Raw genomic sequence first — 25,775 nt, 5'->3', positions numbered from 1 at the left:
CTGCCCACAGGACGACACTCTGAGCTTCCCTCGCTGGATGAAGGCACCCAGCCGGACTTTATTCCTGATCCACACCTGCACTCGGCCCCTCACCTCCACCCCCGTTTGACGGAGTTATACTGGGAACCCCACCGCTGCCGACCTCCCCCCCCCGACTCCTCTGATGGACCAGAGAGTGAAGGGGGGAAGCCCTCCGACTGCCGCCTCCGCTCTGGACCCCGCCCCTGCACCTGAGGACTCCGAGCCGGTGGCGGGGGAGAAGAAGAGGAGAGGCGAGGGGGAGAATGGCGATGCGGGGAAGAAGGAGGAGGAGAAACGGGGCGCTGGGAGGAAGCGGGAGGGCGACAAGGGGGCGGTGCTGGAGCTGCTGATCGAGGGGCGATGCGGGGGGCAGCAGATCCCCGGCAGGGAGGCCGGCTGCCCCGAGGGGAACGTACGGGTCCGCATCGGGCTGCAGGCCAAGCGCACCAAGAAGCCGCCCAAGATCCTGGAGAGCTACGTCTGCAAGCCCACCATCAGGACGTACCAGCGGCAGGGCAGGGGGCTGCTGCTGAGGGCCGACGGGGACGGAGGCCAGCAGAGCAAAGCTGGCGCTGCCCAGGACGAGGCAGCCAGAGAGCAGCGCTCTGTCCTGGATGCTGTCCAGACCACATCCAAACAAACTGCATCCGCTGCTTCGACGGCGCTCACGTCGTCATCGTTACCGGCGACGTTCACCACAGCTCCCACCCTGACTCCGGTCCCCACCGTCACCAAGGCTGCCAAACAGGTCAGTTTACGTCCTTAATGTCAGCTGGCAAGATTATTAACACTCTGAACCCTGAGCAGTGTCTGGACATCACATTTTCACTCACTTTGTTGTGTTTTTTTGGCTGCAGTATATAATCCTGCTACTCTATGCAAACAAAACAACCAGTAGTAGTAGAGGACAGTTAGAAAGAAAGCCATAAATCTTAAAAATAAGATTATTTACTGTACAAAATTTCAACCTGGAATCAGCAAGTGCAACATTCTTCATACAGCTATACATGCTGTAAATATTTTACTATTTACATTTCTTGTTTGTTTTCACACTCCTCTCTGCTCCTTGTAAACAGCAGTTTAGCCGCTAAATCCACACATTTTTCTAACATGAGTGTTGGTCAAAGCTGAGTCAGTTGCGGCTTCCAAGTTGCGTCAAGGAGCAGAGAATTTTTTGTTTTTTACAGAAGTTGCTTAATGCAGATGGTTCAATTTTGGCAATTTTTTTTACATGCGACAGTTAGAATAAAGTTATTTTGGGGAAATATTGTGATTTCAAGGTTAGATGTGGTTCATTTTCCCAGCAAAAGCCCCAAATCACACATAATTAGCTCAAGGAAAGTTGAAAAATGGTTTAAAATGGGCAATTTTTAAAAAAAGACATGCTTTTCAAACAACTATAAACATGTTTCACCGTGCCGAATGCATCCTCCCAACATCTTGCTTCTCTGTTCACTGTTTTCCTGTTAAATGTTTTATTTTCCTCACTCCTTTGTGGAAAGACTGCCTGCATTTTAATTAAAAACTATAAATTTTTCTCACGTGATTGTTGGTCACAGCTGAGTCAGTCACAGCTTTTCATGCCATTTTTTTAAAAAAAATGAGACATTCAAATGAAGTTATTTTAATAAAATATTAGAATTTAGAGCATAAATGTGGTTAATTTTCCAAACAAAATCCCAAAATCACACGATTAATTCGAGGAAAGTTGAAAAACTAACAGTTTTGGCTCTAATAAGTACTGTAATTTGGGAATTTTTTAATAAGATAACATACTTTTCAAATAATTCGAAGGATGTTTCACCATGCTGAATGTATCTTCCAACAACTTGCTCCTCTGTTTACTGTTTTTACTGTGGAATGTAGAATAAAGTGATTAGTGATTTCAAGCTTAAATTTGGTTCATTTTCCCAACAATACCCCAAAGGACTTGTCAGTTGCACCATGCAGTAGAGAATTTATATTTTTTACAGAAATTAGTTAATGTAAATTGTTTATTTTATTTTTTAAAAGTTAGATATTTAGAATATAGTTATTTTGATGAACTATGGTTATTTAGAGTTTATGTTTTCATTAATTTTCCAAACGAAACCCCAAAATCACACACGATTTGTTGAAGTAAAGCTGCAAATTGAACAATTCTGACTTTGATAAATGGCTTAATTTGGGCAATTTTGAACATGCATTTCAAACAGCATAATCTTCCAACAACCTGTTTCTGAGCCATGCTTCATTTATTTTATCAGTCCAGCATGATATATGTTCCTCTCTTGTTATTTTTGGAGAATTTTTAATTGAGGCATGTACAATAAAAGGGATTTTGATGAAATATCACAATTTTAAGCTTATTTTTGGCTATTTATCACTCATGATATGTTCACAGACTGCTGGATATCATGATTCTTTCTGTTTGTTACAGTTTATATATAATAAATAGTGTAATTTTGAAGTTTTTTTTTTAAAAAGATAGAATACCTTTCAAGCCTGGTTTCGGGGTTCAGAGAGTTAAATTTGCCATTAAATATAGTAAAAATGGAGAAAAACAAACCTGAGTGTTGCAGTGACTGAATGTGTTCATACATTATTAATGGCACATATGTGCTGTTGCTGTTTTGGTTTTTTTACAGTTAGCCAGCAGGCTTATAGACGGTGTAAAAAAAATAAAAAAAATTAAAAAAAAACCTCCCAGCTTTGAGCTCAGTTCTAATATGGCCAAATGAGCGATTCTCTCAATACTGAAAGCCAAGCAACACATTTGAATAAACAGACCTATAAATAGGACGACAGCACGGCAACCACTTGGAGTTATTGCAGACATTGGTCCATCAGTCCTCATGACAATCACCCAAGGAGAAGCTTACGGCTTCGGCTGCACAAACGCCACTCAGGCTGCAGCAAGTGCACGGAAATTACAGAACGAGTCTGAAATGTCAAGCCTTCTCATCTGTATTAGTGGCAATTTATAGCTACCAATAGCAAAGCTTTCTCCCTGTGTTTCTGTCTCTGCTTGCCTCTCTATATCTGTCCCTCTTGTCTATTTTTACATCCCCTCTTTTCTCTACCTGCTCTCATTTATCTTTCACTACCCCTCCGTCCCACTCCCTTCCTCTCAGCGTCTTTTCGCCTCTGTAGCTCTCTTTTCTGTGTCAGCCCCGTTCCTGTTTCCATCACCTCACTCTCTCCTCCGTATGCCCTCGTTTCTCTGCCTGATTGAGTCATTTTATCCTCTCTTTTAATGGGGCGGACAATAGCAAAAGCTGCCTCTTTGCCTGTTTGTCCTTCACTGCCGTGACCCAGATGTTTGCGTTCCCCAGGTTCCCGTCAAGCCGGCCGATAAGACGGAGGTGAACGGCTCATCGGAGAAGGCGAAGAAGCCTCCGAGCATCAACGGCCAGCCCGTCGCTGCAGCGCCTAAACCCTGCTCACCAAAAACAGACCAGTCAGCTCCACCTTCCGCCCCGAGCAACCAGGCCACCTCCGCTTTGGAAACCAGGAATGACGGAAGCACCTCCAAGAAACATAATGGTTTGGTGCAAAAACAGAAGGGGCTACCAAACGGGAAGGGCTCCGCCAACATCCTCGGCTCTTCCACCACATCCAAAAACAAAGCCGGGAAACACAGCAGCTCCTCCTCCGTTTCTTCCACGGAGTCTTCGACGAGGCCTCCGGTTTCCACGAGCTCCCATAAAGAGGTTTCCACTAAAAGCAGGCCAGACTCTCCCTTGGTCACCTCCAAACCACAATCCTCCCCCGCTGTGGATCTCCCTTCTGCCCAACCTCAAAGTCAGGATGCCTTGCTAGAAAGGAAAAGAGAGAAGGACAGGAAAGCAAAGAAAGAGAAACGGAAAGACAAGAAGTCAAAGAGGGAAAGGCTGGAGGCTGACAGGGCAAAAAGCGAGAGCAGAAAGGACGAAGTCAAGAAGAAGAAAAAGGAGAAGGGAAAGGATGGAAAATCGAGATACAGTAAAGAAAAGGAGGAGAGACGTAGGAGTGATGATTTGTGGAGGGACGAGGCAAAGATTGACAGAGGGAAGGCTGAGAAAAAGAGGCTGAGTCCGGAGAGACAAAGAACAGAGGATAATAATGCAAAATGTGGTGAAACAGCTGATAGAGTGGCAGTGAATCCAGATGAGAAAGAAAAGATGGATGACGGTTGCAAGCCAGTTAAACAAGCTGAGCCGGCAGCAGCGGCAGCAGCAACAGGTGACGCCAGTAAATCAAAAGAACAGGACGTCTCCAGACATTCAACTGTGCCTCCGAGCCACCCCTCTTCTTCTGCCCCTCCCATGTCTTCTGCTCCCAAATCTCCCCCGTCCTCCCCCCAAGAGCAGGATAGCCGGCCGCTCAAGAAACGCAAAGCCCGGAGGCCCAGCTGGACCAAGCTGGCGCACCGGGCTCAGAGGGCAGAAAATCAGGAAGCCCCTTCAGATTCCCTGCATAATCCTTCGCTCAGCTTCCCCCAGAACCCTAAGACACCCCTCCCCACCAAAGCCACTACCCAGCATAGCGATGAATCCTTAACCAGCAGTTCTTCCCCTATTTCTTCTGCAACCAAACCGCAGATTCATGCATCAGACTCTATAAGCGCTTCCCAAAAAAGAGGCCGCCCCAAATCCCACAGCTCTGGTTTGGACGAGCCTTCCCCTCGACTCTCGCCGAGCGACATCCCAACCAAGGTGCCTCTTCTGGGGTGTGACGGAGTTCAGAAAGTCCCCCTGCTGGAGCCGACATTCAAATCCAGCCCCAAGAAGCGTGGACGTCCCCCCAAACCGAGGCTCCTCGAGGACCAGAGCCTTGATGATCACGGCGACCGGAGTCCCGACTTCCATCCACCTGAGAAGGGAACCAGGCAGCTGAAGATCCAGAGGCTGATTAACGAGATGAAGAAGCGGAAGAAGAGGAGGCTCCACAAAGTGATGCTGTCAGGGTTTACGGGGAAGGAGGGGAGGGGAGGCGAGGCGGCAGATGGGGAGGCCTCTCTGAGAAAATCGATAGAGGCTACGACGGTGCACACACTCTCAGCCCTGTCGTCCTCCTTCGGGAGCAAACTGGGCCCTCAGATCAATGTGAGCAAGAGAGGAACCATCTATATGGGAAAGAGACGAGGACGGAAACCCAAAGCCCAGACAGCCAACCTGAACTCCCAGAGCACCTCCCTGTTCTCCAGCACCTCCGAAACCTCCCTCTTCCAACCCCAGCCACCCTCTCACCCCTTTCCTTCCCCGTCCCTCACCCACTCCAGTGGGGCCCAGAGTCCCTACAGCGAAGGCAGCCTCACAGAACCAACGTCCTCCCTCCTTTTTCCTCACCCCTTCTCCCTGCCTTCCCCGTCCTCCTCCTGCACCTCCCCACGACCTCCCTCCTCCTCGTCAATATCCCCCTTCGTGAAGAAAAGCTGTCCGTGCCAGGGGAGACACCACTTCCCCTTCCACCAGTCTTCATGTAAGCTCTCCTGCCCCACCCCACCGCTGCATCACCCACCCGGCTCCCCCGGACACCTGAAGGAGGCCACGCCCTCCCCCCGGAGCGAGTCCCACAGCGAGGAGACGCTGCCGAGCGACAGCGGCATCGGGACGGACAACAACAGCGTCTCCGAGCGAGGCGAGATGAGGGGCGTCCGGGGCATGTTGAGGTTGGGTCACGGGTCCGGGGTGATTCTGGGGGCCCAGAGACACCTCTCTCTGGTGGACCGACCCTCCCCGGTCTCCTCACCCCTCTCCCACATGTCCAGACACAGGAACCCCATGACCACCTCCAACGCCATAGAGCGGCGACACCGGCACCGGCGCAGGGATTACGACTGCCCCTCGTCGTGCACCTGCCTTTGCCCTTGCCCCTGCCCCGGACACAGCAAGTGCCCCCACTCGGATTATTACCCCTGCCTGGGGCATAGTGCACTGAAGAGACAGAAAAACAAACACAAGAAGAAGCACCAGCAACTCCACATGCAGGATCCGGAGTTCCTGGCCGAGTTGGAGGACCTGATTGGTCAGTTCAGCGAGGTCCACATCGGTAGACGGAGCTGGGCGAGGACGGGGCTCGGTCAGGGCTTTGAGGGGAACCCAGCTGGAGGAAGGAGACACCACACTTCCTCCTCTTCCTCCTCTCACTCGTTGCGCTCCAACATCTTCAGGATCAATCTGAACGGCTTCTATTCGCCTCACCCGTCGTCCTTCTCCACTAATTCCTCCTTTTCGCCTCAGTCTTTCTACCCCTGCCACTGCAGCAGGAAGCCGGACCGCCGACAGTGCGGCTGCCCCTCCAAGTTCCAGGAGACCATCGAGAACATGGGTTTCTATAGCGGCTACCCTCCGGCCACGACGCTCTACCACCACCTCCCCAGCTCCTACCCGCTGCCATCCTACGCCCCCCATCAGCCCCACCACTTCCTCCTCAACCCGGCCAGGTTCCACCGACGGAGAAGCCGGCTGCTGAGAGAGGGAGCTTTAGGAGGGGAGGTGGATGGAGACGGCGGCGGCGCAGGTGGAGGAGGAAGTGGAGGTCCTCACCTCAGCTCAGGGTTCACGTCCGGCCTCTCATGTGGATGTGGGAGGAGCGAACACAAACACAAGCATAAGCATCGCCACCGGCACTGCGACCGAGATGTGGACGATGAAGAGGAGCAAGACGAAGAGGAGGAGGAAGAGGAGCGCGAGGGGCTGGTCGGTTTAAAGCCGAGGTCGGGGTTCATTCTGGGGCAGGAAGGAGGAAGGAAAGGGGCGAGAGGAGGTGGAAGTCTGTTATCGAAGGAGTCGCCGTGGTTATGCGAGAACGGGAGTGATTCCTTCTCCAGTACCGCTGCTTCATCTTCATCATCCTCAGCAGAGAGGTACAAACACACCTCCCTCACCTCGGTGGGGTTGGGCTCCTCCCACCTGTCTTCGTTTGGTGGTGGTTGGGGCGGTTTGGGCCAAAGCTGGTCGAAATTCGGAGGCCTGGGAGGATCGAGGTTTGGAAACTCTGGCTGGAGAAGCTTCAGCGCGGAGCAGCACCACGGCAGGATGGTGGCGTCCGACGGGGAGGACGATGACGCCGAGGACGACCGGTACGGAGCGTCGCCGTCGCCGACACACACCAACCTGTTCACGTCCGCTGCCACGGCAACAGGGGGGGGGGGTCTGAGGAGCGGATGGGCCGGGAGGAACCCAGGAAGTGGAGAGAGGTCATGGAGGAGGGATGAACCGGCTTGGACGGAGAGGAGAGACACAGGTGAGAAAATATCAATTAGTTATGATCTATTTAATTAATCACCAACTACTCTGATAATCAATTAATCACTTTAAGTCATGGTATAAAGGGAAAAAAGATTCTGAAAACTAGTAGAAAATTAGCTGATTGATGTTTTTTTTTGCCATTTTCTTATATTTTATAGACTAAACAACAGGTTTAACTCATAATTTAATCAGTCTGAGTAATTTTTCAGTTAAAAAGTCAAAATTCTGTGATTGTAGCTTCTTAAATGTGAATATTTTCAGGTTTCTTTCCTTCTCTGTGACAGTAAACTGAATATATTTGAACATTTTGGGCATTTGGGAAACACCGATACACAATTTTTTTTCCTCAATTTTTGGACATTTTTTTTATACCAAACAGCTGATTAATAATCAGGTTGAGTATTTTTTTAAGGAAAAAAATTCAAAAGTCTGTGATTTTATCAGATTTTTAGACTCAAACTTTAAATAATTAAAAATTTACAGGTTAAACTTTAAGCTGCACATCTCTTATTCATGAAAAGTGACTTGTAAACACTAATGTAGCTGCTTCTTGAAGAAAAAACAAAACTAGGAGAAAACTAGACTTAGTTATTTGAAAATATTTAGTTTGATCATCTTGGTCTTTTAGAAACTCTGGCATTTTTTACTTTTATCTTAAATTTTAGAGACCAAACAGCTCATTTAATCAATAATTTAATCAGTTTGAGTCATTTTTAATAATAGCAGTCAAAAATTATTTGATTGCAGCTTCTTAAATGGGATTTTTTTTCCTGTTTTTTCCTTCTCTGTGACAGTAAACTGAATATATTTGGACAAAATAACATTCGACGAAACTCTGATCCACATTTTTCACCATTTTCTGACATCAACTAATCGATTAGTCAAGCAAATTAATCGGTAATACAACAAAACAATCAGAATGGTGGTATTTGTTTGACTGGAAACTCAAGCAGTTGTCCTCCGATTGTTAAAAAGGCAAAAAATAAGAACATACAGTATAAAGGTGCTGCAGAATAAATAGATTCAGCATCAACATTGTGATGTGAATAAAACAAATCAGCTCAAACATGTCATGCTGCAACTTTTTTAGCTGTTTGATACCACAACAAAGCTGACAGTGTTCTCATTTTTTATAACTGGTCTTTCTGAGAACATCATTCCCTCTGATTTCTGGCTGCTTGGATACGCACAGTTTTTCTTTTTAGCTTCAGCTTGTTGACCTGCAGGCTCCATATGTGCTGCAGAGAAACACTGAAAAAGAGGATTTAATTGCAAAAAGGATTCAGTTGTTCGGAAATAGTTTAGTTACAGGAACAACGACCAAAAACAACAAAAAGTTCTACCATACGAGAAAGGTTCCAAACAGCTTTTTAAACCAATTTTTACTTTTTTTGCAGATGTACTTCCCTTCAAACTCTTCCTAATCACATAATTATTTAAGGAATCTGCTGAAAGTTCAAGTGTTTTTTCAAAATGACAGTGCCACTTTCTTCCCCCAATATCATTTGACCATATTTGAAATATATTAGTAATATTTTTATTTTGAATTATTACAATTTTGATGATTATTTTTATTTATGAAGTAGATTTTTTGAGATTTATTAAACATTTTGGAGATTAGACTGTGTATATTTGCTCACATAATGGATTACTTTAAGATTTGAAGAAGTCTTGTGCCAGATGTCACTCAGAAAAAAACTAAATTGCATAACATGAGAAATGCAGCCCAAAAAGTAGTAAAGCAATAAGATATATGTGTGATACATTACTGAAAATAAAATAAAATAAGGGTAGAATAGAACAGTAGAAAGGTAGTAAATTATATTACATATTATAATGAAATATTGCTTCTGAAAAACATTATATTCAGTGTTGTCAGTTACATTGCTAATGTACATAAGAGTGAAATACTGTATATGAACGTAAAATATTGGACATATTTATATACACAGTACTGTGATTACAGCTGTGTTCTGTTAACTTTGCAACCATTCATTTGTCTGTTTATGCTCCAGTTATGAATGTTTTGCACAAGAATGTACATTTACTAATTATCACATATTAATGCCCTCATGAGGTTGGTGAAAATTCTTGGATTTTTTTAATATATCTTGCAGAAAAGCAATTTTACTCCAGACTTTGTACGTAAAGTTTGGAATAAACTACATCTGATCACCATGAAGACAAGTTTTTGTACGTAACTTTTAACAAAACATGCTGTGAATAGTGGGAAAATCTGATTTTGCTTTTGTAGATCTGTAGTCTGGATAGTAGTCTGATGCAAATTGAGTGTTTTTTTTTTTTTTTTTGTAACATAAACTAGCGACATTTCCTGTATTTTTTCCAAGTAAATTGCAGAAAAAGCAACTTGTCAGTTTTTTCCAAAATCGAACAGACCTTCTGAACTTAGTTAGGAATCAAATTACCCCAAATGTAAGAGGTTTTATGTGTAAAATGTTTGGAAAACTGCTGTGAATTGTGGAAAAATCAGATTTTACTTTTGCAGATTTTGCTTCTTTAGAGTCTCAGAACAAATTTCTTGTGACTTTTTAAAGGAACCACAAAGTTCGACATACCGAGTGCAAAAATCAGATCTGAATTCCATCCAATGCAAGTCCATTTTTTAGGTCATTTAGTGAAAATTCCTTTATTTTTTTTCAATATATTTTGCTGAAAAACTAAATATTACAATGTCAGTGTTTCCTACAAATCTCATCTGGTCAGTCAGGAATCAAACTATCCCAAATAGAGTAGTGTTTATGTGTAAAATTTTAGGAAAGCTGCTGTGAATATTTGAAAAATCAGATTTTACTTTTGTAGATTTTGCAGTTTTCTCTACTTAGATCTCTCTGAGCATATATTAGTTGCTTTTTAAAGACCCACAGAGTTCTAGATGCTGAGTGTAAAGCCAAATCTGAATCCCATCCAATGCAAGTCAGAGTTTTAAATGGAAATTCCTGCATTTTTTCAACATATATTGCAGAAAAACTGTACTTAGCAGTTTGTTTTCCAGCTCCATGCAGTTCTAACGCACAGTAAAACAGAGAATCTAACATTAACTGTGCCCACCAGTGAAAAGTGACAGCAGCGAGTGAATCCTGACAGCTGGCCGACCAAATCGGTTTTATGCCAAGAGCCTCTTTTCACTTTGCACAGTATGACAGATTTTTCTATTTGCACAATGTGGAGATGAAACCGTGGCGCCGGTCGTTTGCCCGATATAATGAGAGCGTTGCTTTTTTTCTCAGGTGTTGTTGAGCCACACATCAGAGAGGAAATCAGACTCCTTTTCTTTTTATAGCAGACTCCGGCCTGACAAACACTCAGCAGCGGCTCTCTGCAGGAATTTTTAAGAAGTGTTACAGCAGGAGGGCAGCATCTTGATGGGAATCTGCCAGAAAAATCTTTGAAATCTGTCCTGGTCTGCAGCGAACCGCACGCTGCTGCAGCCCGGGGCGGCCCGGCGAACACAGTCATTAGTTAACCACCAGATCGGCTATTTAAAGCGCCGGCCGATTCCTCACCGCTGCCGGCCAACGAGGCCTGTTTGGCTTGGAAAAATCCAATAAGGGAAGAGTGGTCAGCGTTGTCAGGGGCTGTGGAAAATGGAACAAAAAGATAGATGAGCTCAGGAGAGACTGATGAAGGAGCAGCTCAGAGGTCGGGATGGGGCCAGAGGAATAGATTTAAAACCAGCTGCATGACGGTGGAGAAAACAGACTAAATATTTAGATTTTTTTGCAATATACTGTTAAAAAAAAACTTGATTTTTCACAAGATGACTTGAAAAACGCCAGAAATGACATCTGATATAATTTTTTGCTTTGCATTTGCACTTTTCATACAGATTCAAATGGCTTTGTTGCCTCGTGTGGTGGCAAAAACTGTAAAAATAACTGCTATAAAAGCTGTTTATGGTCATGTTTTCTGAAATATTTCCATGCAACAGATTTATTTTTGCAACCAAATCTTCATTTTCAGCATTTCATTCCAGTTTCTAGCTAATTTTGCTTTGCAAATTTGAACCCTGCAGGATAATATACTGTTAAAAAAAATACTTAAATTTTCACAAGGTGACTTGAAAACAGCCAAAAAAGACATCCGATATAGTTTTTTGTTTTGCATTTGCAGTTTTCATACAGATTTAAATGGCTTTGTTGCCTCGTGTGGTGGCAAAAACTACAAAAAACTACTATAAAAAGCTGTTTATGGTCATGTTTAATTGAGTATTTCCATGCAACTGATTTATTTTTGCAGCCAAATCTTCTTTTTCAGCGAATTTTGCAGTGAAACCTGCAGGACAACAAACTGTGTCTTCTAATTAAGTTTTTAAAAAATGGAAAAAGAAAATTTAAGTGTCTGGTGAATATTAGTGCTGCACAAAACTGAAAAAAGCAGGAATTTTCAGCAGATAACTTGATTAACTGGCTATAGTGATTTTGGAGGGAAGTATTTCTGCACCAAAAATAAAAGAAATGATTTATTTTTACAACCAAATCTTCCTTTTCAGTGTTTCACTCCAGTAATTTTGCTCTGCTTATGTGGAACCAGCAGGTCAACAATGACTTCTAAATAAAGTTTAAAAATGGGAAAATAGGTGCAAAATTATGCAACAAGAAACTTAACCCTGGCTGTGAAAAAATCTGGCGTCTGGCGAATGTTGATGCTGCTCAAAACGGCGATATAAATTGAAAAAAAAAAATGCAGGAATTTTCAGCAGATGACTTGATTAACTCTGACTTATCATTGCAGAATGACTGGAGTGATTTGGGGAGTATTTTAGGAACATTTATGCAGCAAAAATACATTAAAAAAAAAACAAAAAATATTTTAAAAAGCAATTTTGTTTTTGCAACCAAATCTTCCTTTATTGTGTTTCTCCACTGTTTCTAGCTAATTTTGCTGCACACATGTGCATCCTATAGGACAACAAACTCGGTTTCTTCGAATAAATATTTTAAAAAAATGGAAAATAGATGCAAATATATGTAACAATGAAAATTAATCCTGGCTGGACACAGTCAGTGTTGAAAATGTAAAAAACAACAACAAAAAGAAAACTTTTTAACCAAACTCACGACTTCTACATGTCCATAAACAAATAAATCGGGGCGGTTGTGGCTCAGGTGGTAGAGCGGGTCGTCCAATGATTGAAGGGTCGGCGATTCGATTCCCGCTCTGTCCTAGTCATGTCACACCAAAATCCAGTGAAATTTGCTGGATTTTGGTTGATTTTTATGTGAATGTTCTTAAGAGACATTTTTAACATTTCCTTTTTTCCACCAAAAAATGTTCAAAGATTTCCCAAAAATGTTAAAAGTGTGGACATCAGAAGTTTCACTGTGGAAATATATATATATTTTTTTCCACATTTTCAGCAGGGTCAATTTTGACCCGCAGGACAACATGAGGGTTAAATGAAGCTAAAAACAATAAAATCTGTGCATCCATGAAGCTTTACATTACAGTAAAAGATGTTCAGACTTTTCTGCAGAAACAAACTCGTGTAAAGAACGCCGGCTGCTCTTTGTTTGTGTCGTATTTTTCTGCAGTGACAGCGCGGATAAATCACTTTTTAATGCGTTTCCCAGCAGCGATCTGCTCAGAGGAAATGTGACTCACCTAATCTGTGGTCCATCCGCATGACTCAGCCCAGACCGGCCTCACCTCCCGCCGGCTCCATCGCTGATCCACATCTGTCTCATTTCCTCCCCCGTCCTCCCCCGTCCTCCCTCTCAACGACTGCAGGTTTACAAGGTGACTCGAGGAGCCGAGGGCAGCAGAAAAGTGTGCCAGCGCCAGACGTGGTGAAGAACAAAAGGAGGCCTGGACGTCCGAGGAAGCACCCGCTGCCCTCCGACGCTGCAGCCTCGCCGCCGCCGCATCATCACCCGCCCGCAACGCCGCAAGACCTGCCGCAGCCTCGACAGCGACTCGGAGGCGACTCGGAGCTGGAGGCCAAGAGGAAGCGAGGCCGCAAGAGGAAGCACGGCGACTCCCCATGTCCCCAGAGGTAAAACCCTGAGCTGGTTGACTTGACAATCCAATACAACCAAGTCGCCGCTGGAAGAATTAACCCGCCGTTTTCAGCACTGTGTGCTAAACCAGTGCCTTTTCTCTCTTTCTCTTTTTCCTCTCTATCATTCTACCTCTCTCTTCCCTTTCAGCATCGCCGAGGATAAACCTGAGTGCGACCCCCTCCCCGAGCGTTTTGGCCAATCGGACGCCGACCCGCCCCAGGCCCCGCCCCCTCCGCCGCCGCTCGTCCAAAGAGAGGAGAGATCCGAGGGGCCGCCCAGGAAGAAGTTCCTGAGGGCGGGTCTTTACTCTGACGACTACAAAACCACAGAGTTAGTCCAGCTGATGCACAAACAACCTGTCTAGGGTTTGGAAACAGAATGGTCTACCCCACTTCCTGTAGTTTTTGAGTTTCTTTTTTCAAGAATGGTCTAACATCTGAAGCACCACTGTGTAGTTAGCTGTTTTTATGACTTTAGATATGTAGTTAGCTTCTTTTTATGGCCACAGCTGTGTAGTTAGCTGTTTTTGTATTAATTTAGCTATGTAGTTGGCGTCTTTTTATTGTTATAGTTGTATAGTTAGCTGTTTTCCATTCCTTTAGCTGTGTAGTTAGCTGTTTCTATGACTTTAGCTATGTAGTTAGGATCTTTTTATGGCCATAGCCGTGTATTTAGCAGCTTTCTATTACTTAAGCTGCATTGTTAGCTTCTTTCTGTAAATTTAGCTATGTAGTTAACATCTTCTTATGGCCATAGCTGTCTATTTAGCTGTTTTTGTATTAATTTGGCTATGTAGTTAACGTATTTCTATGACTTTAGCTGCATTGTTAGCTTCTTTCTATGGTTTGGCTATGTAGTTAGCTTCTGTCTATAGCTTTAACTATGTTGTTCTGAATATGACTTTAGCTGTGAAGATAGCTACTTTCTTTAACTTTAGATATGTAGTCAGCGTCTTTTTATGGCCATAACTGTGTATTTAGCTGTCTTTCAGTTACCCTAGCTGTGTTGTTAGCTTCTGTCTATGACTTTAGCTGTGGAGTTAGCTTCCTCTATGACTTTAGCTGTGGAGTTAGCTTCCTCTATGACTTTAGCTGTGAAGTTAACTTCTTTAATGACTGAAGCTGTGTAGTTAGTTGTTTTTCTATGACTTGAAGGGTTGGAAGCAGAGTGGTCTGACCCACTTTCTGCAGTTTTTGAGAAAAATGGGTTCCAATTTTGTGTTTTAAAGAATGATCTGATATCCGAAGCGCTACTGTAACACTATATTTGGGTTGTGGGTTAGACCACTCTGCTTCTAACCCCCTCCCTTGTCAGCTGGTTTGTTTGTTTGTTTATTTGCTGTGTTTCTTTTCCAGACCGCCTTCTCAAGCCCAGAAGAACTGCAGAGAGAGTTTGGAATATACACCAGAAGAACACGACTACAGCCTGCTGCCTGCTCCCATACATGTTGGTGAGTGCTAAGAATGAGCTAACGCTAACGGATTAATTGATTAATCAGTTGTTTTTCAGTTTATAAGTCAATTAAAGTTTCAATCAGAGAATTTAGCCGTGTTTATTTAGTATTATTTAGCAGTTTAACTTGTTTGTTTGGTTTTTTAAAAAAACAACAACACAAAAACGAATTGATAATCAAAATAGTTGACGATTAATAGTTAATAACTAATCGTTTTATTTTAATTCAGTCAATCTTTGCAGCTCTAATATATACAGCACCTATAAAAAGTATTCACCACCTCTGGAAGTTTTTTTGTCTTATTGCTTTTCAAAATTTAATGTCAAAAGTTGATATAATTTGGCTCTTTTGACAAGAATTTACAAAAAAAAAAATCTTTCATGTCAAAGTGATTTTTACAAAGTAATGTCAGTTAGTTAAAAATATTAAATGTAAAATAAGTGATTGCATTAGTATTCACTACCTAGTTAATGTTTAGGATTTTCTTTTCAAATTTCTTTAATAATTGGAGTATTTTTGCCGTTATTGTTGTCCAAATTTATAGTTTGTGTCTTTTTATGTTCTAACCTAATTGTATTGTAAATGAGACTTCCATAACTTTAGATATTTTGGGTTTAAATAAAAGTTATATTGATTAATTATTTCGATGACATATAACAAGCTAAAGCTTATTTTTGGTTATTTATTTTTTTTATTTATACGTGATAGACTCAGAGACCGAAGAAAAGTTGGAAATCTGAAATTTTTTTATGTTTTCTAACATTTTTTAAAAAAGTTTTTACACTTTCTGGCTTTAATAAATTGTGTAATTTTCCTTTTTTCCTGGAAGATAAAGACTGAATAGATTTTCAAGGTTTTAGGGTTCAGAGGGTTAAATGCTTCAGTTAGTATTTATTATTTTTCCCATTTTTACGAGTTAATTTAATTATTATTATTGCTAATATTTATTTTACCGAAACTGTATGTCACTTGTAATAGATTCAGGGACTGAAGAAAAGATGGAAATGTGAAACTTTTCAATGTTTTTATAATTTCTGGCTTTAATAAATTGTGTAATTTTGTCTTTTTTTAATTATTTTTTTTTTAGATAAGATGCCCTTCAAATTAGATTTATTTCTTTTGGCTTTTAAAGTAACTTGGTAAAGCTGCTTTTGAATATTTCGATTTTCACTGATATCCAACTTATTTCCAGCTTTTATGCTTTTTCTTGGTTCTTTTGCAAATCAGGCTTCAATATATTTTGAATTTAAATAAAGATTAAATGAATGATTGAGTAAATAAACACTGCTAGATGCCTGTTTTCCTGCTAGAGCTCATCCTAAACCCGTCTTATCTCCTGCAGGAAAGTATCTGAGACTGAAGCGAATTCATTTCCAGCTGCCCTACGATGTTATGTGGCTTTGGCAGAACAACCAGGTAACATTCAGGCTCAGTAACATAATAAAAGAGTTTTTTTTTAGCCTTGGAAACGTACCAGGATTTAATTCTCCTGCGGCTCGCCTGCAGCTCCACCACCAGCCTGCCGTCCCCCTGAAGAGGAAGCGACGCTACTGTGAGTTTCCGTTTATCAGATGTGTTATCGTCAGGTTTGCTGATGTGTCCAGTCAATACTCACTGATGTCTCTGATTGTCTCAGGCCGGCTGAAGGAGAGGACGGCTTCCTCTCAGCAGGCAGCGGTGAGTCCTGTGGCTGTGGGTTTGTTTTAACCCGACGTTAATAACTCGTCCTCTAAAACCTCCTTTTGCTTTTGGCTTCGCAGGAGGAGAGCTCCAGCGACATCACCAGCTTATTCCCTCACCTCGACATGGAGCCCTTGACTGGCACTGAGAGGTAAAAGAAAATAAAAACACTCATAAATCACAATAAACTGAAGTTTTCTAACTGATCTAACATCAGCAGTACTTCTTTCTAACCTTTAACTTTTCCTAAAGTTTAGAAGGCTGCTTATGTAACTTGTTTACATAATAAAAAGCAACTTAACACTATGAATACCCCCCAGAAAAGCAGTTTGAAAGTTTAAAAATCCACCAAAACTACACCATTTATCAGACAGAAACAGTGCAAAAAGAAGCAATCGTCGGCTTGTGAAATTTCCAACAGTCCTTGAACTAATCATCCTGTGAATGTGACCAAATCTGACCTTAAAATCCTGATGTTTTATTCTACAAAAAATAAAGTACTTCCATAAATCAAATTCTGTGAAAAACTAAAAATTATGTGGTTCTCGATGCAATCATGAAGCCAGATCTCACTCAGGTGAAATCAACAGTCTTGTGACAGAAATTCAGAGACTTTTTGGCTGAACTGCAGGCTGTGTTTACACACAGCAGATGGAAATTAAAAATGGAGCTTGTAAATATCTACAGCGTGTAGAACCATCCATCTTTTTGTCACCCATCTGTTTTTATTTTCTGCTTACATTTTGCAGAAACCTGTCATTAATTTACTGGAAAAGGAATGTTCCATATTTAATTAAACTATCCCTTTTAACCCTCTGATACCAAAAACCTGCTGGTGGGCTTGAAAGACCATATTCCTTTAAAAAACAAAAAAAGCCAGAATAACACGATTTGTCCACCAGAAATGGTAAAAACAGATGAGATCATTCCTATTATGTATATTGTATGGCATACATTTCTGTCAGGAAATGCACCAAAAATATGCTTAAAATTGTGAAATGTCACCCAAACTTCTTTATTCTACATGTCTCACTCAAAAAAATTGCAGAAAAAAAAATCTGAACACAGAATCGATGACTGACTCAGCTGTGACCAACAGGTTTGTGACAAAAAAAAAAATCAGGTTGATCTGCAGGCAGTGTTTCCACAGAAAGACTGAGAGGAAAATCAAAGCTACTAGATGAATAAATAAATGCAGCATGGCTCAGAAACAGTGAACAGAGGAGCAGGTTGTTGGAGATACATCCAGCATGGTGAAACATCTTTCTGTTAAAAATGGCGAGATTGTAGTGGTTGTGATACTCAAATATATATAAATGTAGAGCCACTATATGTTTTTAAGGCTTGGTAGCAGCCGTGGACACTTGGAAAAATGCTGAAACTCAACTTTTTCTTTAGGATTCTAACTGTGTCATCCTGGAAGAAGACATTCTGAGTTTTCTCTGCTTCTTCACGGTTGTTCTGTTTCCGTTGAGCTGCAGGACTCTTTAGACTTCAGCGAAAAATGAGCCCACAAATGCACACGGAAGCAAAAAAACTGTCCAGAAAAAGCTTGAGGGTTGCGTCTCTGGACTGACGTCGGCACTTACTGTTTCTCCAGGAGCTTCGTGGTGAAACATCACGTCTTCCTGGTGAGGAACTGGGAGCTGGTTCGAGACCGACAGATCCGGATGAGGATCGAGCGGGAGCGGGAACGGGACGCCGACGGGGAGGACGAGGACGAATCGCGACGCCCGTCCTGTGATGGAGCCAATGGGGACGACGGCCACATCAAGTCAGGTCCATGAAGCAAGTGTGTGTGTTAGTTTTCGTTTCTGTAGGTGTTTGTGTATGCATATGCGGTCCGGCTCTCATTCCTGCCGTACATCTGTGTCCTTTGGCGTCCCTGTGTTGTGTCTTTTTACTTTGCATGAATGTGTGTGTGCGTGTGTGTGTGTGTGTTCTGCCTGGTTTTTGGCTCGTCTCTCCATATCATACTCAGCAGCGCATACTGAGTGGTTTTCCAACCGCAGCCTGCAGAAATGTTTCCCCATTTCTGTCATCCAACCGCTGGTGTCCAAGAGCCCAGCAGGCATCAACTTTCCCCCATTAGCAGCGAAACCGCACCGTTTCCATCAAAGATCCGCTGCTTGATTGCAGATAGAAATCGACGAGGACATAATTAGAGATGCATCTGTGCAAGAAATGCTGTTTTTGTTTGCCTTTCGCTAACGTACAGTTGGACCTTTTCCCACCCTCAGATCCACCAGTGGGGGTGGAGGTGACGGTTATCAGCAGTGACCCCAACCAGCTAAGTCAGGACACCTCCAGCTCGCTCACTGCCAGCCCCTGTGTGAGTTTTACAAAAAAAAATGAAATAAAAACCCACAGAGAACATTTTAATGCAAATTTCCACAAGAGTGAAAATCTGCTTTTGCCATTATTTTGCTCTTTTCTTTCTGTTCGCTGCACTCCAGCCCACCAAAACCCAGAACAGACAAGAGGAGGAGGGAGAGGAAGAAAAACGAGGGGAAGGAGAGGTCTGCAGCAGAGAACAGAGGAGGAAACGGCTGAATGATTTACTTTTGACCCTGCAGCATTCATAAGCTAACAGATAGAGGTAGGTGGAGCAAACAGAGGAAAGGTGGAAGTAAAATATGTAACAGCAATATCACTTTAATGTCAAACGACTCAGAATGGTACCACCGTTGAATAAACGCATTACTTCTAAGTTGAAGTTTTTCCTCTTAGAAACAATCAAAAGCAAGCCCTGTATTGAATATTTAGGCCTCAAAGTAGAAACTCAATGCGCCAAAAGTGAAAGCACCTTCCAATGAGCTTTACTGCATGAACATGGTTCTAAAATGAGCCGTGAACAGCAGAACTTTCTCAGTTTGGACCTATGAGCTGTGTCTATGTCTACATCATAGCTCCACGTGGAAAAGAATTGAAAAATCTTGTTGTGAAACTTTACAAAGATTGGAAAAGGCCCAGTAAGATCAACTAAAAGTCTGTGAACCACAGTGTCAGCAGTAATCAGGAGGTATAGAATGAGCCATGGTACCACTAATCATGGCTGCAGTGGTCGTCCTCCTAAAATGACTCCACAGACAGTGAACTACTATAATAATCTAGCTATGAAAAACAGACGGCAGCTGCTTCAGATTTGGTACAGGAGTTATCAATGGAAATCAGAGTTAGTGTGAAGCTCAGACAGTGAAGAACATCGACCTCTATGGACGGAAGACAAAAAAAATGTTTTCTGGCGCAAAAAGACAAGCTAAACTTAGCTTAAAATGTATAAAAAGAAGTCTGATGAATGTTGGAGAACATTCTTTGGTCAGATGAAGATGAATGAGTTGTTCTCAGATGGAGTCCAGATGTTTGGTGTGAACCTGACCAGGACTACCACAGTGGATGCATAGTCCTGACAGTGAAGCATGGAGGTGGAAGTATGATGATGTGGGGCTGCATGAGAGAAAAAGGTGTTGATGACATTTCTAGGTGAATGTCTTGAGGATAAACCAAAATACTGGCTGACAAGAAGCAAAGAACTAAATCACATACGAGTTTGTAAAGATGTGGAAAAAAAACAAAACTGTGACCTTCACAAGTGTACTGCCTAAGTTGAATCCAATAGAACATCTTCTGGGTATTTTAAAGAGAAAGTTGGCAAGCAGAAAATTGGCATCCTTCATGCCGAGGAGAATTGCATCAAAAATAGAGATGGACATACAAAGTGTGAAAAAGGAGCTGACTTCAGCTGCATTCCTACTGTTGGATCTGTCTTTTTAGTATGATAAATCTACACTCTTAATTTGTAATTCTACATCAGAGAAAGTACTGTTTAACCCTCATGTTGTCCTGTGGGTCAAAATTGACCCACTTTAAAGTTTGAAAATATGGGAAAAAAAATATATTTCCACAGTGAAACTTCTGATGTCCACATTTTCAACATTTTTGGGAAATCTTTGAACATTTTTTTGGTGGAAAAAAAGAAATGTTAAAAATGTTTCTTAAGAACATTTACAAAAAAAATCAACCAGAATCCAGCGAATTTCGCTGGATTTTGGTTGATTTTTATGTGAATGTTCTTAAGAAAATATTAGAAGTTTTACTGATATATATGTAATCACTTTAGATATTTTTAGGATTTTTTTGGAAGATTTTTACTCATTTTTTGAAAATATTTACAAGAATTTTCTTGCCAAATTTGGGGGATTTTTTTATATAAAACTTTTAAGGGAAACTTTTAAGGAATTATTGAATTTTTTTGCTGAATTTTTGGATTTTTTTCAGACAAGGAAAGAATATTTTTTGGTGCCCGTAAATGAGGACAGCAGGAGGGTTAACTCTGAAGTAATGCAGCTACTGGAGGTGATGCATGCAGTGCTGCACATGCATTGTTGTGTTGACGTCGTCTTGTGTTTGCGTAGGTGGCAGCGCTCCGAGGAAGGGACCAGAACCACCACCGGACAGACGGACTCGAACTGATGTCACAACGCCGCTATCACCAGTAGTAATAAAAAAAAAAAGATGGAGACGAGAGAGCTTCAGAAAATTAAACGCAAAGAAAGACATCTCGCACACTGACAGACGAGTGTGTCGAACCTCGCGCTTCGAAGGGCATCACACCAAGGATGAAACCATGGCAACACGCATCTTTTGTCCAGGCGGCGGAGAGGATGAACGCAGATCGACTGTCCCAGAAAAAAGAAAAAAAAAGAGAAACAGACCAGCTGAAAATGAATTTGCACTAGTGCTGGACGAACAAGCACACTAAAAGACTGTAACGTACGCTGAGTGGACACACTATAAAAACACACTTTGATCGCTCTCACTTCGGCACCTTAAGCTTTTTGGGGATGGAGAGCAGACATATGCGGTACTCGGTGTTTTGGCTCCGAGAGAGACGATGAGCTGCTACATGAAAAAAAAATGTAGCCGGGGCCCTAAGTAGGTCAAAATCGAACCCTCGTTTTACTTGTTAAGCTTTTCAAAGTCACAGCGCACCTTTGGGAAATGGCACGAGGAGGAGGCGAGCCAGTTACAAGCTGTAGAGACAGTGTTAGTGAGGTTGTTGTTTTTTTTTCACTTTTACCAAGACAGTGTCTGCTATGTACCAGTGAATAGGCAGGGGAGGGGGGGCCGGGCTAAGCGATAGGAATTTTGGCATCGCGGCAAGAGAATTTCTAATGAGGTTTTAAGAAAGAGAGAAGTTATTTTTTTGAGCAGAGAAACATAAAGGCGAGCTCGTCCGCTTGAAGAAATATATTCGCGATAGGAATGTTTTATTGTCGCCTATTTTTCAGTATTGCTTCCGGAGGTGTACAAAGTGTTTTTGTTTACTCGGACTGCCTTCGAGAATGTTTGGCTCTTTGCTTCGGAGCATTGACAATCAGAATGTCCTCGGGTCGGGGGGGTTAGAAAGAAGAGGGGGAAAAAGGGATTGATTTGCCCCAAATGCTCTGTAGAAGTGCCATGTTGTCTTGTGTATAAGCGAACTCATGCAGTCTTTAAAAAGCAATATCTCCTCTGATAAGGACTATATATACTCTTTTTTTTGTTGTTATTTTGACTTCTTTTTTGTTTTTTAAGTTGTGAATATTCGAGGATCGGAGGTCATTTTTTCTGTACAGATGCATTTAGCAGATTGTTTCATCTTAGGAGCATCGGGCTAATCCGTTTAGGTTCATGTGAATGTACAGTACATAGAGAGACCTGTTTTCCTTCTATCAGCAGTAGCGTGTAAAATTAGTATCACAACATGACAGTACTATCCGGATTATACATAACAGATAATAATCAAATCCTTCATTTTACTAAGATGTTTTTAACAAATTATACAGCTGACCAATATATCAGACATTTCTCCTTGACTATGATTGTATATGATTTTTTGGTAGAATTACATAATTTGTCTTTTTTTTTTTAGCTGTTTTTTGGTCAGACAATCAGTGACAGTGAATTAGTTTTTTCCAGTGTTAAACTCCTGCTCTCTCTCTCTCTTTCAGTAGTGTGGCTTCTAATAACGAGCCAAGAAAGTGCAATTTCTTTGACTGTTTACATACTGTATGTATATTTTTCCTCTTTCCTTTTTTTAACTAAGAGCACTACATTATTGCCAGTGGATGATTAACTTTATAGCAAAGGTACAAATAAAGAGTTATTTATCTAGTTTGCATGACATGTAACCTTTGGCTGTTGCCTCCGATAATGTGCATCTGGAAAACAAACAAAAAAAACATCAGAAAACAGTGATAACTTCAATGCCATAGAATGTCAGCTCCAACTTTTTGCCTCTATATCCATAATAATAAAAGCATTTTATGTCTACTAGTACTGAACCCTGCAGGCTCTGGGTGTTTGGGCCACTTGCTGTGTGATTGTGAGTGTGTTCTACCGCAGTGATGCTAATCAGCTTGGGCTAACAGTGCTATCTAGTGGCGTTAGATTGCATATCTCGCACCGTGTTGTCCTCCATAATGACCCACAACGGAGGACGCTGTCAAAGGAAACTCGGTTTACAAGATGGGGGAGGGCTGCAGCAGCTCGCTCCGGGGAGATTTTCTCCTCCATGCCCTTTCCGAAACGTCCCAATGCATCCTGGGACGCTTTTGCATGCGTGAAGATTAAATTGTTCTTGCTTCCTTTCTGCAGTCTCGACAGGTAGATTCCTGGAGATGTAATTTATAGTGTAAAAGTGCAAAATCACCCAAATGTCAGATGAGTAAACATTGCGTCACCTCTCAGTAAGAGCATTACGTCTGAGATGAACAGCTCAAAACGAACAGTTTAGGTTCAGTATATTAAAATACAGCAGAAACACATTGCAGCAAAAGTGATTAGTAAGATTCAAATCCTTTTTTTAAAAACGGATTTTGTGTCAACCTTTATTTTTTGATTAGGTTGGAGGGGTTGTGTTGCTGTAACTTTCTCTTTAACCCTCCTGTCGTCCTGTGGGTCAAACTGACCCGTTTTACAGTTTGAAAATGTGATTAAAAAATATATTTTCACAGTGAAACTTCTGATGCCCACATTTTCAGGGAATTTTTGAACATTTTTTTGGTGGAAAAAAAAATGTTTCTTTAAGAACATTCATGAAAAAATCAACCACAATCCAGCGAAATTCGCTGGATTGTGGTTGATTATTTCAGTGAATGTTCTTAAAGTAAATATTACAAGTTTTACTGATATATATGGAATCATTTTAGATAGTCTGGGGATTTTTTTTGGAAGATTTTTACTCATTTTTTGAAAATATTTACAAGAATGTTCTTGCCAAATTTGGGGGATATTAAAAAAAAATCTTTTAAAGGAAACTTTCAAGGAATTATTGGAATTTTCTTCCTGAAGGTTTTTGTAAATTTTCATAAATTTGGGGAATTTTTTTTACTGAATTTTTGGATTTTTTTTCAGACAAAGTAACAACATTTTTTGGTGCCTGTAAATGAGGACAACAGGAGGATTAAAATACCCCAAAGGTGTTCTACTGGATGTAAGTCATGAAACATACTTCAGGGCATAGTTCCTGGTGTGATTTTGGTTCTAATGCTGGGATATTTCTCTTCTTACAGCATCTGCAGACTGGGAATCATCTTGTCAGCCAGTAGTTTGGTTTATCTTCAGACATCTAGAAATGTCATCAACATGTTTTGCTCTCATGCAGCCCCATATCATCATACTTCCACCTCCGTGCTTCACTGTCAGGACTATGCATCCACTGTGGTAGTCCTGGTCAGGTTCACATCAAACATCTGGACTCCATCTGATCATCAACCATCACATGAATTAAAAGCACAGGGAGCTGGCAAAGATTAGCCAAAAAGCCCAAAAGGTAACAAGCAAGGGAACAAACTGAAGCAAGAAGTAAAGTAAAATCTTAAAAATGTACAAACCAGTAGCTGTTGAGGAGAAGTCAGGCAGGTAAACTCCAGGTAAGTCAATGTGCAGGTGGACCAGGAGACCAAAGAGCGCTGGCAACTAGGTAAAACTGCCAAAAAAAACAGAAGAAAATGCAGGACTATACTATAAAGACAGAGAACTGATGAGTAAACAATACACAGGTGAAATGAACCAATGGGGCAGGGCAGCCTTTAAAAAATGGAGGGAAAACTCACAAAGGAAGGAACTAAAACTCCCGGAGCATGTAAACGACTTCAAAATAAAACATGAAGCAACTGAAAAGGGACAAGGAACATGGAAACACACAAGATGTGATCTAACAAAAGAAAAAACAAGCACCGAAACCCAAAGACAATGACTGCAGCCATGATTAGTGGTACGATGGCTCCTTAAATACCTCCTTATTACTGCTGACCAATGTTCCCTGTAATTTTTCCTGAGTGTGAGCAAACACACAAACTCCCTGAGCGTCCCTTGGACCACTGTGAGCAACATCAGACGTGTGCACTGTGGTCACACCAGCATCACATCCATTCAAGTTACATGGTTCATTAAAAGAATCAAATTACAGCGTTTACATTTCTGTTAAAACACTTTGTCAACAGGAGCCAGTTGAAGGCTGCAGTGATTTTAGTGACACTACAATGTATAAGAGTGAAGTTACTGAATATTTGTCTCTCTTTACTGTTGCAGTGGTTTTGCAAATTGCAGACGGACCCTGTTCACTCCATAGACACCAATGTTATTCCTGTAGCTTGAAAGACAGCTACTTTTGATAAAACTGGGCTTGTAGCACATTGTCTGCCTTGCAACAATGGGAAAGAGGCACCGTTTATGTTTTGACAACCTATATCTAATGAGTTATTGATGCTGGAAGTCCCAATCTGTGAATATCTTTCCAACTTTACTGAACTTGGGGCCACTACCACCTAAGGAGTGATATATTTAATTTTGAAAAAAGCATTTAGCCATACTTAAAGCTCTAAGTGCTTTATTAACACGGAACTAAAAATTTTGTATTGTTTTATTATCACAGGTTCTGTCTGAAAAGAGGTGGCATCATTTTAAACAGTGAAATCAAACTAACAAAATGTAATGACCAACCAGTGAGCAATACTGGATTCTGTAAAAACATAAATAACTTTTTTAAAAATCTAAATCTTATCTTAACACAATTAATGTATTAACTTATTTTTGTGTGTATGCATGTATTTATTGATTTATTTAGTACTGTTAACATATCAGAGTTCTGAGTGAATTTTTCTTAAGATAGGCAAAGGCCATTTATTGATTACATATAGGCTATTAAATGTTTATTAAAAACTACAAAGCATTTTAAAAAAACAACTTAGGCATTTATTGAGTCACTAAAATACTGTAGAGTACAGACCACATCAGCATGATTATAAGCATCCTCTGGTAAATTAACAACCAGATACTGATGTCTCTCACCATATGGACTTCAGGAGATGATTAGATGATGATAAACTGTGACCTACTGGT

At 41.5% G+C, this 25,775-nt stretch overlaps 1 protein-coding gene across 6 annotated transcripts in view; it reads left to right on the top strand.

Annotated features, from left to right (window-relative positions):
* Positions 1-22,714, top strand: part of LOC111585412 (histone-lysine N-methyltransferase ASH1L-like) — a 28,776-nt gene extending 6,062 nt beyond the window's left edge. For 3 of the 6 annotated variants that reach the window (XM_055013441.1, XM_035941336.2, XM_035941337.2), the window contains 13 exons: positions 11-769; positions 3,336-7,230; positions 12,984-13,248; positions 13,403-13,585; positions 14,611-14,705; positions 16,051-16,124; positions 16,215-16,260; positions 16,345-16,385; positions 16,469-16,539; positions 17,989-18,167; positions 18,629-18,720; positions 18,845-18,987; positions 20,804-22,714. In XM_055013441.1, the coding sequence (XP_054869416.1) occupies positions 164-769; positions 3,336-7,230; positions 12,984-13,248; positions 13,403-13,585; positions 14,611-14,705; positions 16,051-16,124; positions 16,215-16,260; positions 16,345-16,385; positions 16,469-16,539; positions 17,989-18,167; positions 18,629-18,720; positions 18,845-18,973 (5,676 nt within the window). In that variant the 5' untranslated portion in view covers positions 11-163 and the 3' untranslated portion in view covers positions 18,974-18,987; positions 20,804-22,714. Of the gene's footprint in view, positions 1-10; positions 770-3,335; positions 7,231-12,983; positions 13,249-13,325; positions 13,586-14,610; positions 14,706-16,050; positions 16,125-16,214; positions 16,261-16,344; positions 16,386-16,468; positions 16,540-17,988; positions 18,181-18,628; positions 18,721-18,844; positions 18,988-20,803 lie in introns of those variants that run through there. The other 3 variants (XR_008602672.1, XR_008602673.1, XM_023294887.3) reach the window with 3 other exon arrangements.
* Positions 22,715-25,775: the final 3,061 nt, after the last annotated feature.

Source organism: Amphiprion ocellaris, chromosome 9 (genome assembly GCF_022539595.1).
Source record: "Amphiprion ocellaris isolate individual 3 ecotype Okinawa chromosome 9, ASM2253959v1, whole genome shotgun sequence".
NCBI lineage: Eukaryota > Metazoa > Chordata > Actinopteri > Pomacentridae > Amphiprion > Amphiprion ocellaris.
The sequence above is the reverse complement of the archived record's forward strand: the minus strand, read 5'-3'. Positions and strand labels throughout refer to the sequence as shown.